General features: G+C 48.9%; 1 protein-coding gene across 3 annotated transcripts; it reads left to right on the plus strand.

Moving 5' to 3' along the window:
• The first annotated feature begins 2379 nt into the window (after positions 1-2379).
• On the plus strand, positions 2380-12807 carry MEAF6 (MYST/Esa1 associated factor 6). Of its 3 annotated transcripts, none has more exons than XR_010794927.1 (8): positions 2380-2573; positions 2767-2882; positions 4696-4783; positions 5880-5925; positions 7047-7239; positions 10469-10527; positions 11089-11122; positions 12426-12807. XR_010794927.1 is itself a non-coding variant. In XM_066638322.1 (8 exons), the coding sequence occupies exons 1-8, from the start codon at positions 2469-2471 to the stop codon at positions 12432-12434; spliced, it is 621 nt and encodes a 206-aa protein (XP_066494419.1). In that variant the 5' UTR covers positions 2381-2468; the 3' UTR covers positions 12435-12807. The 3 variants fall into 3 exon arrangements, 2 of the variants coding, with proteins under 2 accessions (XP_066494419.1, XP_066494420.1); XM_066638322.1 differs by lacking the exon at positions 10469-10527 and adding an exon at positions 10287-10316 and having other exon boundaries at positions 2381-2573; XM_066638323.1 differs by lacking the exon at positions 10469-10527 and having other exon boundaries at positions 2382-2573.
• The last annotated feature ends 2336 nt before the right edge of the window (positions 12808-15143 follow it).

The raw sequence follows: 15143 nt of genomic DNA on the forward strand, positions 1-15143 counted from the left end.
AGTTTCTTTTGCCCAGAGTGGATAAAGATTCTTAAAATATTATTAGTAAAGTGCAGGGAAATAGTAAAGGTAGGGTTGTAGAGCTCTCTCTTCTGTGTACTTCACAACTTCATTCTTCTATATGAAGTAGCCATGCAACAGAAACATAAAGTGGGTAAGAAATCTATTCCCATGGACTGTAGTCTTCAGCCATACTGAAGGGTGCTGGCTATTCCTTGTAGCCCCAGCCTTATTAGGCAAGGCCAAAGCCTTTCTTTCCTGAGTGGTGACAGGGAGAGAGTGCTGCTGCTACCTACCGGAATCACAATGGACTAGATCAGTGGTTCTCACACATTTAGCACCAGGACCCACTTTTTAGAATGAGAATCTGTCAGGACCCTCCGGAAATGATGTCACGACCAGAAGTGAAATCTTCAAGCAGAAAATTTAACAATCCTAAGCTGCAATCCTACCTACGCTTACCCAGGAGTAAGTCCCATTGATTACACAGGCCAACACACATTTTGCTTCCTTAAATATTACACCAATTCCTGGGTATATTTAGGGTGCTGATTCCAAAAATGGCATCCGTTTTGCCCTATCACGTCTAGTTTTGGAGACACGGCATAGCCTCTCTACTGAATGGTTCAAGCAGATTCTTCCTGAGGAAGCCTACACCATGGCTTCCTCATGAGGAAGTTGCTTGAACCATTCACTAATGAGGCTATACTATATCTCCAAAACTAGACGTGATAGGGCAAAACGGATGCCATTTTTGGAATCGGCACCCCAAATTCATATCAAACCACCATAAAGTTTGGGAAAAACTTTTCTGACCCTCAATTTTTTAGGCCTGAGTATATATAGTAGCTAAAAAGTAGTATAGTATAGTAGCTAAAAAGAGTATATATAGTAGCTAATTAATTAATATATTAATTAGATTTATAATTAATTATAATTAATATTAATTAATAATTATAATAATTATAATACTAGTCTAATATATTAAAAATAAAATATTGAAATGAATGGGGACCCACCTGGAATTGGCCTGCAACCCACCTAGTGGGTCCTGACCCACAGTTTGAGGGTCAGTTTGAGTTGGACTAGATCACGGATGTCAAACTTGTTTTATACAGAGGGCTGAAGTTAGCATTCACAGTGCCTGCTGAGGGTCAGAAGTGAGATCATTAAGCAGATGATGGCCAGAAAACTTCGTTCTTACATAAACTCATTAGCTGCAAATGTCAGAAGAGAAAAGGTGCAAATCTTGTTCCTACTTTCAAGATTTGAGAGAGCCCAATCAAGCTGGAAGAACCCAGTTATAATGGAGGCTGGATAAATTGCTTCTCGGGGCTGCATCCAGACTGCAGGCCTTATGTTTGACACCCCTGGACCTCTCCATGGAGTTCCCAAATCTTAACTCCTGTCTTTTCTGTATACAGTTCACAACTGTTGAATAGACTATTCCCCATGCTTGATATGCTGCAATTGTGCAGTTTATGCATATTTAATGGAAACTTGGATGTGTGGGAATAAAACTCCACTTTGAAACACAGTACTGTATAGTATATGCCTGAACCAGGAAATATCCTGCCCCAAGAAGGGCAAAGCCTCGGTGAGAACTCCTGCCCCTTTTGGTGGGCAAATGCTGCTGGGATTTCTCACAATCCAGGTAGGGATTGTGCCTAGCTTGGCTTGTGCCACAAATAAAGCCCTGGATTGTAGTGATTGTGTTGCAAATCCCATATGAGCTGAACCCTACAGATGTATTTTCCCATGAAATTGTTGCACGTGGTTTAAGCCCTAGTAACTAACTCTTGAAATCAACTTATTTATACTCTTGAATTCATCTTGGTTCCAAGGTTTCTACCATCAGCATTCCCACTTCTGACTAATCATAGCAAGCCACCCAGTGCCAACACCAGTGGGCCAGTGTGAACCAATCAGGGGGATATACAACCAGTAAATGGTTGATCCCCCCCCCCCCGTATTTTCCAACACCACACACCTTTGACTATAATGGAGCTTACTTCCGAGCAGACATGCCTAGGACTGGGCTCTGGCTGCAGTCCTATCCACACATACCTTGGAGTAAGCACCATATTAACTACAATAGGGCTTACTTCCGAGCAGACGTGCCTAGGACTGGGCTCTGAGGCTGCAATCCTCCCCACCCTTTCCTGGGAGTAAGCCTCACTGAGCACAACGGGGCTTACTCCCGAGTAGACATGCCTGGGGCTTGAGCCCCGTAAGCGATCATCGCGGCTGCAGCCGGTGCACTCCAGCCTGCCCTCTCCCCGCCCAGCTGCCCCGGAAGGAAGGCGGTGCGGCGGCCGGGACTCCTCTGCTGCCCCCGGCGGCTCCGTTCGGCATCGCTCGCTCCCAGCCCGCCCAGCCCAGGCCTTCCTCCTTCTCCTCCTCCTCCTCTTCCCAGCGTCGGTTCCCCCGCAGGCTCCTTCCTGCCTTCCTTCCCTCCCTGCGCGGCGATGGCGGCGCTCCACGGGGCGGCCACCAAGGCGGGCGCCCCTCCGCAGATCCCGGACACCCGCCGCGAGCTGGCCGAGCTGGTCAAGCGCAAGCAGGAGCTGGCGGTGGGTGCGGGAGGCCGGGAGGGGTCGCTTCTGGGGTGGCCTCCCCGGGCAGGGCATCCCCCTGCCGCCCGCTGCGCCCTGCAGAGCGCACCGGTTGCGCGCCGCCTTGCGCGCGCCCTGGTGCCCCCAGGTGGGCAAGTGGGGGGCCCGATCCCCGCTAGCCCCGCTCAGCTCTCCCCTCTCCCCCCTGCAGGAGACGCTGGCCAACCTGGAGCGCCAGATCTACGCCTTCGAGGGCAGCTACCTGGAGGACACACAGATGTACGGGAACATCATCCGCGGTTGGGACCGTTACCTGACCAACCAGAAGTGAGTCAGCCGCATCCACCCCACCCACTCCCGTTGGGGAGCGTCCTTCAGGAGGACTAGCGCCTTGGCTTGTACCTGGGTCAGGGTTTGGGTGTTCAGCCTTGCAGAATTGCAGGGCCTTCAAGAGGAGCTTGATTGGGGGGGTGGGGGGATGGACAATGTCTTTTATGGTCCTTCCCAAAAGGGGAAAAGAGGGAGAAACAGAATGGTTGTGGGGAGGGGTTCAACAGGGTGGGGGAGGGTGAATCATGGGGGCAGGCAGAATGGTTGTGGGGCTGATTCAACAGGGTGTGGTGGAGGGTGAGTGATGGGGCAGGCAGAATAGTTGCAGGGAGGGATTCAACAGGTTGGGGGAGGGTGAGTCATGGGGCAGGCAGAATGATTGTGGGGAGGGATTCAGCAGGATGGGGCAAGGGTAGGTGATGGGGCAGGCAGAATGGTTGTGGGGAGGGATTCAGCAAGGGGAGGGTGGCAGTAACCAGAAAAGTCTTTTTTGGGGCCTCATGTCTACTGCACTTCCGGATGCAGAGCCCAGGTCTACCTGCCCGGTGACAGCAGCAGCTAGATGCAGCAATAGAGAAAATCAAACACACTCCTAAATCTCTCTAAAATCTTCTAAATAGAGAAAATCATTGCAGAAAATTAGCATCATCCTATTTAGGCTCACACCAGAATGGCAAGTGTCCTGTGTGTCCCAAAACATCCTTCTGCAGCAGCCATGTCCCTGAGCTTGATACGCTCCTTCTTGGCAAACAGATCCATTACCAGTCTCCTACTGCTGTTTGTTGTGTGGCATTGCCACTTCCAGGCAGTGGGGGGTCTGGGAGTCCTTCTGGACACCACCACAAGTAGTGGAACTTGTACCACTGGTTGAGAAACACCTGCTTTGTGTGTGCTTTTTGCATGTTCAGAAAGCCCTTCCATTCGCCCTGAACCTCCCTCAGGCCTCCCTCTCTCTGAATCCTTGGAAAGCAATAGTCAACCAGAGCAGATAATACCGGGCTAGGTGGACTAATGCAGCATTTCCCAAACTGTGGGTTGTGAGCCTATGTGTGCTGAGCTCAGTGCAGTGCTCCCCGTAATGCTGCAATACCTTATGGGAGGCCCCAGAGGCCACTTCTGGGTCATGCCGAGCCCGTGACCTCTGTTGGCCTCTGTGGTCCCCCGAATGCCCCTCAGAAGTGACCAGACGCAACTTCTGGTTTGCGGATTCAACTTCTGGTTGCTTCCAAGGGGCATTTTGGAATCCATGGGGGCCTGGTGTGTGTGATCTGGAAGCAGCCTCTGGGGCCGCCCGTGTGTTGGGCCCAGCACACATGGAGTCATGATCCACTGTGAAGGTCAAGGTTGGTTGTGGCCCTGAAAAGTTTGGGAACAGCTGGACTAAGGTATAGAAAGCAGTATTCTGTGTTCATGGCTTCTCCACTGATTCTCCTTCAAAATGTGAGAAGAGCCCTTCCAAAGACCATTCTGTTTCTCCCTGTGACCCATTATACCCCTGTGGGCTTCTGGGTAGCCCACACGAGCAAGAGGTGAAGACATACAGCTCTCCCAACATTGCTTGCCAGCATCTGGTAATTGGAGGACTGCTGCCACTGAACCTGGAGGATGGATGGCATGTTACCATTGTGACCAGTAGTTGTCCTCCATGAGTTTGTTTCATTCCCCTTTTAATCCTCTCTCATGGGAGAGGCTCTTTCCCCTGAAGCAAGGACCCTTCTAGTGGAACTGTGTGCTCAAGTCTTTTTATCGCATCCCAGAGCATGAATTGCACCATCAAGAAATTGGGTTCTCGATGTACTCTTGTGTTCAGGAACTCTAACAGCAAGAACGATCGGCGGAATCGGAAGTTCAAGGAAGCCGAGCGCCTTTTCAGCAAGTCCTCCGTCACGTCAGCTGCTGTGAGTATGGCTTCTGCGACCTACACTGTTTCTGGGAAGGCTGCTGCTTGTGCTGCCAGATGTATTGGAGGCACACACAGCATGCATGCATGCAGCTCCAGAGTTGTTGGCGTGGAATTGTTGTTCTTGAGCATTCACCAGGCTGTGTGTTTGAGAATGTCCCCAGTGCCTCCTGTATGGTTCTTCCCTAACTAGCGTAGCCTTCCTGTATAGCAAGTGTGGGCAATCTCTTTGGGCAAAGGGGCCAGACAATGATGTCATTGCCAAACTTTTGCATTACCAAGCCCCCCGGAAGCAGCAGCTCAGAGCTCTTTTTGGGAGGCCAAGCCTCCTCCCCCACCCCCAGTTTGCCATGTGCTGGGCAGGGCAGGGCAGAACCCTCTGTCCAAGGTCATGGAGTCGCTGTGCTGCTGCTTCACCTTCCAAGCCAAGCTCCTCACAAACCTGATGACTTTGAGTGGCAGGCCGGATCCAGCTTGCAGGCCATAGGTTGCCAACTCCTGATGTATAGGAAGGAGTCACTGAACTTATCTTCAGCCTCCCTGAACATCATCAGGGCTTTGTGTGAGCTTTTTGTGCATTTATGTGTTTTGAAGTGAAATTCTCTGGTCTCTTTAGTCACAACCTCCAAAAACACTTGGGGGGGGGGGGGTCTCAGCCACCCATGATTCCATTTTGTTTGGGTCAAGTTGTAAGTTTGACCCCCATCTACTTGATTAGGCTTTCTGGTCACTGGGTGAGGAAGTATAATTGGGGTGCTTACTTGGATCAGGAAAGTACAATTTCTTGTGCTTTCTCAGAGCACAAAGGCACATCACTGGAAGACTTACTGAAACTCCTTGAGGCTGCCTGAACTTTCACCTGACTCTGTCTAGATATTTTCAGGTTTATGTCCTACCCAGGCAGGAGAGAATCTGCTTTTTGAATATAAAGGTGAAGGGAAGCTGAGTACCATGTTGCCCTGCACAGTTATAGGAGCACAGTCAGTTCTAGGCCTCTTCATGCATGCACTTCAATGCGAGGACACAGTGGCTTGGACAAGGCTTGAGTTAAGACCTGTCGCAGTACTCTTAATTCAGGTCTCTGATTTTTATAGGCGGTCAGTGCATTGGCTGGTGTGCAGGACCAACTCATTGAAAAAAGTAAGTTTTTAAAATCTTCATTTTCCACATTTCTATCCCGCCATTCTTCCAGGTAGTTCAGAGAAGTGTGCATGGCTTCTCCTCCTTTTATCCGTATAACAACCCTTGAGATGGTTAGGCTTGATCAGATAATGAACTGGCTCAAGGTTGCCATGTAAGTTTCATAACGAGCTGGGATTTGAATCCAAACCTGGCATTCTAACCCCTAGTTTCCCTCCCAGTGGGTCAATCTCATCTTCTCTGGGGTGCTTTGCCCCATTGCACACTCAAAACAGTCTCAAAACTGGTTCAGAATTTTAGCAAATGGCATGTGATCCAGTCCTCATGTAGCTTGTGCATGCAAGCAGAAAGTAGCATTGCAGAATGCTGTCTTATGCCAGAAATTCCCTGCATGTAGAAAGGTGGGCTCTTGGTACCAGTGGGCCCTTGGTATCTGTGGGGGATCCATTCCAGGACCCCCTGCGGATACTGGATTCTGAGGAAAATGAAATCTGCAGCTGGAACACCTCGAAACACCTTCTGAATGTGACCAGAAGTCACTTTTGGTTATGTCCGGGAGATTCTGTGAGACCCTCCAGCCACAGGCTTGGCATCAGTGGATATAGAAAACTGCAGATGCCAAGCCCACTCATAAGGAGTGCCCACTTTATGTCAGAGAACAGGCTATTCCCTAGTTCTACCCTGGTCTGTTATTGATTTGTGAACATTTTAAGGTAGTGGTTCCCAAACTTCTTCATTTGGTGGCTCCCTTGATCTACTGGGTCATTAGCCGTGGCTCCCCATTAGGGCTTCAAACCTGTACATTGTACAGGGTGGGAGGTTTTTGTAAGGATTCTGCGGTTTCCGTGGCTCCCTAGGGAGGCATGGCTCACAGTTTGGGAACGACTGTTTTAGGGGAAGAAAGGATTAGGTGCTGAAGTATGTGTGTTTATACTACTGAAATCAGTTTAACTACTGACTAAGCTGTGAGTAGAAAATGATCTTGTCAGGCTGCTGGGGTATGCCGTGGTTTCCCATGGATGGGGGCCGATCCCCTGTTCTTGCTTGGACCAAGTAAGGGCTTCTTGGGGCTCTTTCCTACCATTGATCTTTGAGGCATGTCTGGGTTTGTCCCATTCCAGGGGAGCCTGGCAGTGGGACAGAGAGCGACACCTCCCCAGATTTTCACAACCAGGAGAACGAGCCAAGCCAGGAGGAAGTGGAAGAGCTGGATGGCTCTGTTCAAGGGGTGAAACCCCAGAAAGCAGCTTCGTCCACATCCTCAGGCAGCCACCACACTAGCCACAAAAAACGGAAGAACAAAAACCGACACAGGTGAGTCAGGCCAGCGCCAACTGGCTAGGCTGATGGTGGGAAAAGCTGGCTGGGGTAGCTTCCTCCCTTGGAGGGTGCCCATTGATTGCTCTCTGGCTTGGCACATGCTTTGACCTTGTATTGTCCCACCTGCTCTTTTGAGATGCACCTAGAGGTGGGCGTTGATGAACATTCTGATAGTACAGGGCAGAGTTGGCTTTAAGCCAATTAGACCAGGGGTCTCCAAACTTTTTGGTGCAAGGACTGCATTGTCTTTCTGACACAGGGTCATGGGCTGGAAAATAAATAAATTTGAGACAGAAGAGGGGGAATTGGATATTGAAAAATCCCTCCTCCTTCCAACTCCACTCCTGAGCATTGTCTGAACCCCACTTGGCTTCCCTACCCCTACTTTCCCTCTATATACACACACACACACACACACACACACACACACACACACACACTCCTTCACTCTCTCACTCCCTCCACCATAAGTCAGCAAAGAACCCAGCAGCTGCTGCAACTGGTTTTTTCTCTCCTTACTCATGGCTTGAAGTCTCCCAGTGCTTCAGGATTCAGCAAGCCTCCTTCCAGCTCCACTCCTGACTATAGTCTGATCCTCATTCGGCTCCCCCGCCCACCAAACACACCCTCCAAGTGCCTTCAAACAATGCTACTGTTTTTTGTTTTGTTTCTTACCTGGAGCTCAAAGTCACCCAGCAAACCTCTGGCTGCTGAAGCCCGGCTCCCTCTGACTGACATCTCACTCTTGGCGCTCATGAGAGCGAGGGCCAGTATGAGCCTGGCAGCTTGCTCTAAACCACACTGGGTGAATGCTTCCTGTACTGCAGTGAGGCTCAGGCTGCTGGGCACTCCCACTCTTGCTGCAGAGAGCCCCCATGCACATGCTCTCTGCCATGGGCAGCCCCATCATCCAGGCTGAAGGGCAACACACAGGCCGGATAGAATCATCCCACAGGCCAGATGTGGCCCACGGCCCATGGTTTGGAGACCCCCTGAGTATGATCAATTGCTCCCAATTGGGCCCAGCACCAGGGTAATCTAGTCTTGACAAATACACACAGTAACACTCTGCAATGGGTATTTTGAATTTTTTACCCTAAGAAAAACAATATTTTTTTTACTAAATCATTTCACAGTTTGTTATTTTAAAAAAAAGTGCTTTTGTAACAATTCACTTTTCAAAGGTAATCTATACATTTTGTTTGTTTGCTTGTAGGCTTACATTTATGCAATTTTATATTAAAATGTGCTTAGATCCAGTTGGTCTATGAGCTCATGGTCACTTTTGAAGCGCACATTTTGATTGCTTTCCATTCTACCATAGAGACATAAAATCTATAATAAATTTTATTTAAGATTCTACAAATCTTGGCTGGGGCCCTGCAAAAAATGTTTCCAGTTGGGCCCCGTATTAGGCCGGCCCTGGTACATGGGTTGGGGTACTTGTAATTTATCTATTGATTGCAGTTTTGTTCTGCCTTTCCTCCAAGGAGCTCAGGAAAGTGTCCGTGGTGCTCTGCTTTTATCCTCACAGCAGTCGTATGAGATAGTCTAGACTGGTGCAAGGTCACCTTGTGAGCTTTGTTCTTGAGCAACAGTTTGAAACTCTCCCAGTGCACCGTACCATGCAAATTCTCCATGTTGCTCCAAAGGGGGCTGGATCTGTAGAACAGCCATGTGGGATTGGAGAGGGAAAGGGGGTTTGTGGTCTACAGCCAAGAAGGACCCTAAAACAGCAGTGTTTTTCCCAAGGCCCTGTATCACTAGAAGAGTGATGTCTGTCCCTCTTTAGTGCACATCAGTTGGAAATTGCAGATTAAGATGTAACCTGAGAACAGGTTAAATATTTCAACAAGGAGCAAATTAAATTATTTAATAAGAGTTTCCATAGTAACTGGCAGCTGGCCCTTGTTGGGTAGACCCCACTGAGACAGGAAATGACCTTGACTTACACCTGCAAATGCACTCAAGACAAAATAGGACAAGGTCCCAGGCAGAGGGAGAGTGCTCTCACAGAGGTGGGTCTATTGGCCAACAGTGCAGGGGGGCAGGAGGAAAATGGCAAAAAGGGGGTTCGGCCATTCTGGGGACTTGGCCCCTGAATCAAGCAGTCTCCAAGATGCTGGAAGTGGACTTGAGAATGGCACTCCTTTGTCATTGCTTAAGGTCTCGTTTGTGTGTTGCATTTCCAACATAGAGAGTAAGCTGGCCATTCAGTCTGCTTCCTGTGCAACAGACAGTGCAACAAGCAAAAAAGGTGGGTGGTGCCTCCTTCCAAATCAAAGAAGGTGGCCTGTTTTTCTCTCCATGGTTAGCTTTCCTGGTCAGACTACTGATGGGCAACAGGATGGCCCTTGAAGTCCAGTCCAAAATCCTTTTTAAGAGCTGCAGAACCCTGAAGTGAGACTTCATAGAGTTGGAAGGGACCTACAAGGTCAACTAATCCAACCCCCTGCCTGCCAAGTCTGACTTGGCACCCTACTGCAAATTCTGCAGGATTCTCCCTGTAGCTTGAGCCACTCCTTGCATCAACCCTTCAAATGCTGGGAAGGATTCCAGCCTCTCCTCTCAGGTCCTTGCTTCTCCTCCCAGGCAGAGTCCCAGGCTTCTCCTCAAATTTTGATTCCCAGGCAGAGTCTGTAATGTGTTGGCCCCCAGTTCCCTTGAGATCCCGTTTTAGGGTGATGAGTGAGGCTCCTGAGTGAGTGTACTAGAATGATTTCAGGTGCTTCTTCCTATCTTTTGCCTGAGTAAGCCCAGGATGTTCTGCCCTTATGCTCAAGGCTTTTGTCTCAGCTTCTCTTCCCCCCCCCCCCCGGTCCACATAGAAAGGCTCCAGAGTGCCAGACTGAGATGGGTGGGGTTGTTCAAGTTAGTAGTTGGAGGATATGCTATTAAGTTAGACTTGTGTATAGCATTGTGTCACTGGCTCTCTTTATTTTTTTGAATAATCTTGCTAGGGTTGGCTAATCAACTAATTGATTTAATGCCTTAGTATATTAATTTCTATTGCTTTCTTCCTTTCCAATGCTGCTCCTCAGCCCGTCTGGCATGTTTGATTATGACTTTGAGTAAGTTTGACTTGACTTAGTTTTTGTGCTGTGATGTTAGTATGTAGACCTTTCTCGTGTCCTCCCTGTTCCCAATTTCCTCCCCCCCCCGCATACGCACACATGCCTTGCCAAAAATTATTCTAACCCATAGTTTGTCTGTTTAATTGTAGGTATGTATATTAGGTTAGGCTGGCAAGTGTTTAAAAATACAGCCAAAACCACTATGGAGGTAACATTTTAATTTAATAACTTCAGCTTAAAAAAAAAATTCAATCGGCTTCCCTCTTCTGCTTCTTTACATCATTTTTAAAAGCAGATAAACGTCTATTGAGTTTTTAAAAACTGATTTTTCTTGCTTTGCTTTCCAAGGCCAATTGCCCCCTTGGATTTGGCAGTTCCCCACCCACCCCATTGCCCCAATACAATACAAACCCAGATTCAATGACCACTAGCACAGCCAAATCCTCTTTAATTCTGGCATACCATAAGTTACCACTATCTGCTCCTCAGAGCTGCACTTCTAACATGCTAACATAGCGCATGATTTGTTCAGTCTTTGGATGCTGCATAACTCTCTAATTTTTCTTTCGGAGCATTTTGGTGAAATCCGCATTGTGGCTCAGGGTCGGGCTGTGTGGGTGGGGAGAGATCTTGCTCTGGCCTATCCAAATTGGTGAACGGGGTTGAACTTAGCCTTGGTTGTAAGCTCTGCTGTGTGCTGTGGCCAGGTCTGTGGAGCAGCTCTGGGCCCAGATCTCAGCTGAGCACTCTCTTCTGTCTTCTATTACAGGATAGATCTCAAGCTGAACAAAAAACCTCGAGCTGTGAGTATCCACTATTATCTGCAATTCTTGGGGTTCTATCTAGGTCTTTGTTGGGGTGTGTGAGGGTAAATAGAATGCAAGATGCAGGGGAGTGACGGGGGAGGCACATATCTTGTGTGCTCCTGGAGGCACCTGGTGGGCCGTTGTGAGTTACAGGAAGCTGTACTAGGTGGGCCCTGGGCCTGATCCAGCAGGGCTGTTGTTATACTGCCTTTCCCTGCAAATCCTGCTTTCCCTCCCCATCAAATGCACTGGCATCAGATCCAAGCTTTTGTTTAAGTGGCAGCAGGTGGGGATAAGACAAAATAAACATAAGAAGCTGCCTTCTACTGTGTTTGGTCCACCTAGTTCAGCACTGTTGTCACTGTCTACAGAAACTCTTTAGGGTTTCAGACAGAGAAAGGTCTTTCCTCTGTAAGTGTGCTGGAAAAAGAGCCTGAGACCTTCTGCATGCAGAGCTTTAAAGTTGTCAGAAAATTAATGGAAGAGCCCTTTGAGTTCCCTTAAGAAAAAGGATGTTGTTAGAGGTGTTTGAAAACAGTGTTATTTGTTTTACTCAGCCCATTGCGTTCAATAAAACTTAGGCTGTAATACTATCTTACTCACTGGAAACAAACACCTCTAGATATTGTTCTCCGTTTAATACCTTATTTCAGGTGTTCCCAAAGTGTGCGTCATGGCACCTTAGGGCAGTGGTTCCCAAACAGGGAGCTGTGGAAACCAGCCAGGGGAGCTGCAGAATCCTCTAGGAAAACCCGCCACCCTATACAATGTATAGGATTGTAGCCCTAATGGGGAACCATGGCCAGTGGGCCCAGTAGGTCAAGGGAGCTGCCAGACAAAACAAGTTTGGGAACCGCTACCTTAGTGTGTTGTGGTAGACTCACAGGGGCACCGTGGGATGTCCCCAGTGGCCTCTCCTCCCTGTTCTCCTGAGCACCACCATCTTGAATCTAACAAAAATCTCATGAGATTTGGGCACTACCATTTTGGATCTCATGAGATCCAAGATGATAGCACCTGGCTGAGCCAGGAAGAGGAGGCTGCAGGGGTTCTGTGACCCAGGTAAGTTTGGGAACCACTGTCTTATTTTAATGATTGGAAAACTGTATTGTTGGGTACTAAGTTCTCGGCTGCGCTTTCCCAAGATGGAAGCTGATTTGTCTCTTTATGACAAAACACTCTGTAGTGGGCTCCATGGTCTGGTTACTCAGAATGCGCTAATGGTGAAGGAGGAAATTGAGTTAGCTGTTGATGTGAACCTGTGCACTGACTCTCTGCTTTCTTTCTCCCCTTGCCACAGGACTACTAGGACTCCATACTGCAACTTCCAGGAGCTGTTCCCCTTCCTGCCCTGTCCCCTCTTCCTGACAGTCCCTACCATGAGACTGAATAAGCACAATGCCAGCTCCTTCTCAGACCACACACACACACATCCCTTCTGTGACAATCCCTGGCTACCTTTGCTGCTGCTTCTTGCTTCTTTGCCAATTGGACACAGATCTTGCTCTCCTTTGATTGGCTAGTCTTACTGCTCCCATTTCATCATGTGTAAAATAACCATTGAGCCATGCCCTTGTCGATGTTCCCATTTATATTTTCCTCCTTCTCCCAGCTGATTTTTTTGTGGGGGTCTCGTGTATGTTTATTTTCATTTTTTTAAAAATAAACCTTGGTATTTAATTTTTCACCATTTTTTTTTTTAAATAAGCCAAACTTTACAGTCTGATAACCTGTGCTTTAGATGGATCCTCTTTCTTTCTTGGATTCTGAACAGGGTAATGCTGGGTGAGCCACTTCAGACAGCAAAAAGAAAAAAAAAAGTGGCTTTATTTAATTCTCCTGGAGTGTCTTCTTGCAACATGGGGAAGAAAAGGTGACTGGGGACAGCTGAGAGCTTGGGTTTCTTTAATATGCTTGTCTGCTGTTTGTAAATAAAACATCCTAGATCATCTCCCTGGGCTTGCTTCTGAGTTGAAAGTGGATCTTATCCCTGTATGAAAAGAGTGCCACAAGTCCTTTTGATAGTTCCAGCTGTTAATCTTGCTCTGTGAGCTTCTTTAAGACATCACTAAGTTGAGGTGGGGAGCTGCAGCTTCTCCCTTCAAGCTTTTGGTATCTTCAAGGGGCAGCCAAGAATGCTGGCCATATGAGCTGACCCAGTGGAACCCACCAGTGATCACAGGCAAGGAAACTATTGGACCCTATGGAAAGTGAAACTGAGCCATATGTGCATGTTTACTTGCAAGGGAGGTGAATATGCCTCAGTACACCTCGAAGGGCAGGCCAAAAGGAACACAATGCGACCAGAATTGTCTTGATATGTTGAATGCAGGCCTCCAAAAACAACTGAGAAGTATCCCCCTCCAAGCTCACAAGGAAAATGTATTGAGCCCTATGGAAAGTGAAACTGACAGCACAATCCTGTCTTGCACTGGAACAGTTAGGCCAGGACTCTCCTGCCTCCTCCCCAGACCCCTGCATTGGCTGAGCTTGTCTGATGCAACTCTCCCTTCCAGGTCAGCGCGGAGGATGGATACAGTCTCCGTGGGCCAGAGCATGACCCTGTGCCGGTCCAGCCCACTCCCGAGGAGGCTTTACAGCATGTTTGCAATCCTCCTAGGCTGGTACTTGTGCCGGCCTAGGGCACTGTGAGGATTGCACCCTGAGATACACTGAGAATTGTGTGCAACTGCTTACAAGTAAGCAAAGATACCTTGGCTCCTATTGAAGGTCAGGCAAAGGGGGACACAAGGCCACCAGAATGGTCTCGATCCAATGAACTTGGAGCTCAACAAATGCTCCAGCATGATTTCCCTCTCCATAGTAAAAAGGATAAAAACAGGCTTGAACAGCGATAAAGTGAAACTTTAGTCTTCTAAAGCTAGTTGGGACCTTGGCACAGGAGTTGGGTAGGACTGGACTGCCCAACCAATCTCTCCTGACATTTGAAATTGTCCAAAAACCTTTGGGGCAAGAACAGGTGGATGCAAACGGGACTGGAGGAGCCCATGCAAGTTTAAGGTTTCCTGCTTGCAGTGGCATAGATAAGGCATCTGGCATCCAGACACAAAAATTCTTAACGCCTTCCAGTTATGAGATGCTTTTTAGAAAGTGCCTTTCCAAGGACTTCATGAGGCCTTCTGAGACCTAGGGAGGCTTTGCTTGGCCTCCCCATGCCTTGCAAGGCCTCTTGGACACCTAGAACACTTAGTTTTTTTGCCTCTAGTCCGCCGTCAGGGGTGTGGATTGGCACCCACTCAAGGCATGGTACCCAGGGAAATGTAACTCCCTGTTAGCTATGCCACTGAGTGTGCACTCCCCTCTCATCCCTTCTCTCCCTCTGCAATCCCCCATTACCCACAATCCCCCTCTCCCCCTCCCCCCTCTGCAATCCCCCATTACCCACAACCCCCCTCTCCCCCTCCCCCCTTTGCAATCCTCCATTACCCTCATCCCCTCTCTCCCTCTGCAATCCCCCATTACCCACAATCCCCCTCTCCCCCTCCCCCCTCTGCAATCCCCCATTACCCACAACCCCCCTCCCCCCTTTGCAATCCCCCATTACCCACAATCCCCCTCTCCCCCTCCCCCCTTTGCAATCCTCCATTACCCTCATCCCCTCTCTCCCTCTGCAATCCCCATTACCCACAATCCCCCTCTCTCCTCCCCTTTTGCAATCCCCCATTACCCTCATCCCCTCTCTCCCTCTCCAATCCTCCATTACCCACAACCCCCCTCTCCCCTCCCCCTTTGAAATCCTCCATTACCCTTATCCCCTCTCCCCCTCTGCAGTCCCCCATTACTCTCATCCCCTCTCCCTCTGCAATCCCCCATTACCCACAACCCCCCACTCTCCTCCCTCCCCATTTGCAATTCTCCTTTACCCTCATCCTCTCCTTCCTCTGCAATCCCCCATTACCCACAACCTCCCTCTCTCCTGCCTCCCCCCTCTGCAATCCCCCATTACTCTCATCCCCTCTCTCCCTCTGCAGTCCTCCATTACCCTCATCCTCTCTCC

This window comes from Tiliqua scincoides, chromosome 10 (genome assembly GCF_035046505.1).
Source record: "Tiliqua scincoides isolate rTilSci1 chromosome 10, rTilSci1.hap2, whole genome shotgun sequence".
Lineage (NCBI taxonomy): Eukaryota > Metazoa > Chordata > Lepidosauria > Squamata > Scincidae > Tiliqua > Tiliqua scincoides.

Excerpts from the sequence above, each read along its gene's own strand:
- MEAF6 (XM_066638322.1), top strand. The coding sequence starts at position 2,469 with ATGGCGGCGCTCCACGGGGCGGCCACCAAGGCGGGCGCCCCTCCGCAG. Across the intron at positions 2,574-2,766 it reads AGCGCAAGCAGGAGCTGGCG|GAGACGCTGGCCAACCTGGA; the intron begins GTGGGTGCGGGA and ends TCCCCCCTGCAG. Across the intron at positions 7,240-10,286 it reads AAGAACAAAAACCGACACAG|CCCGTCTGGCATGTTTGATT; the intron begins GTGAGTCAGGCC and ends GCTGCTCCTCAG.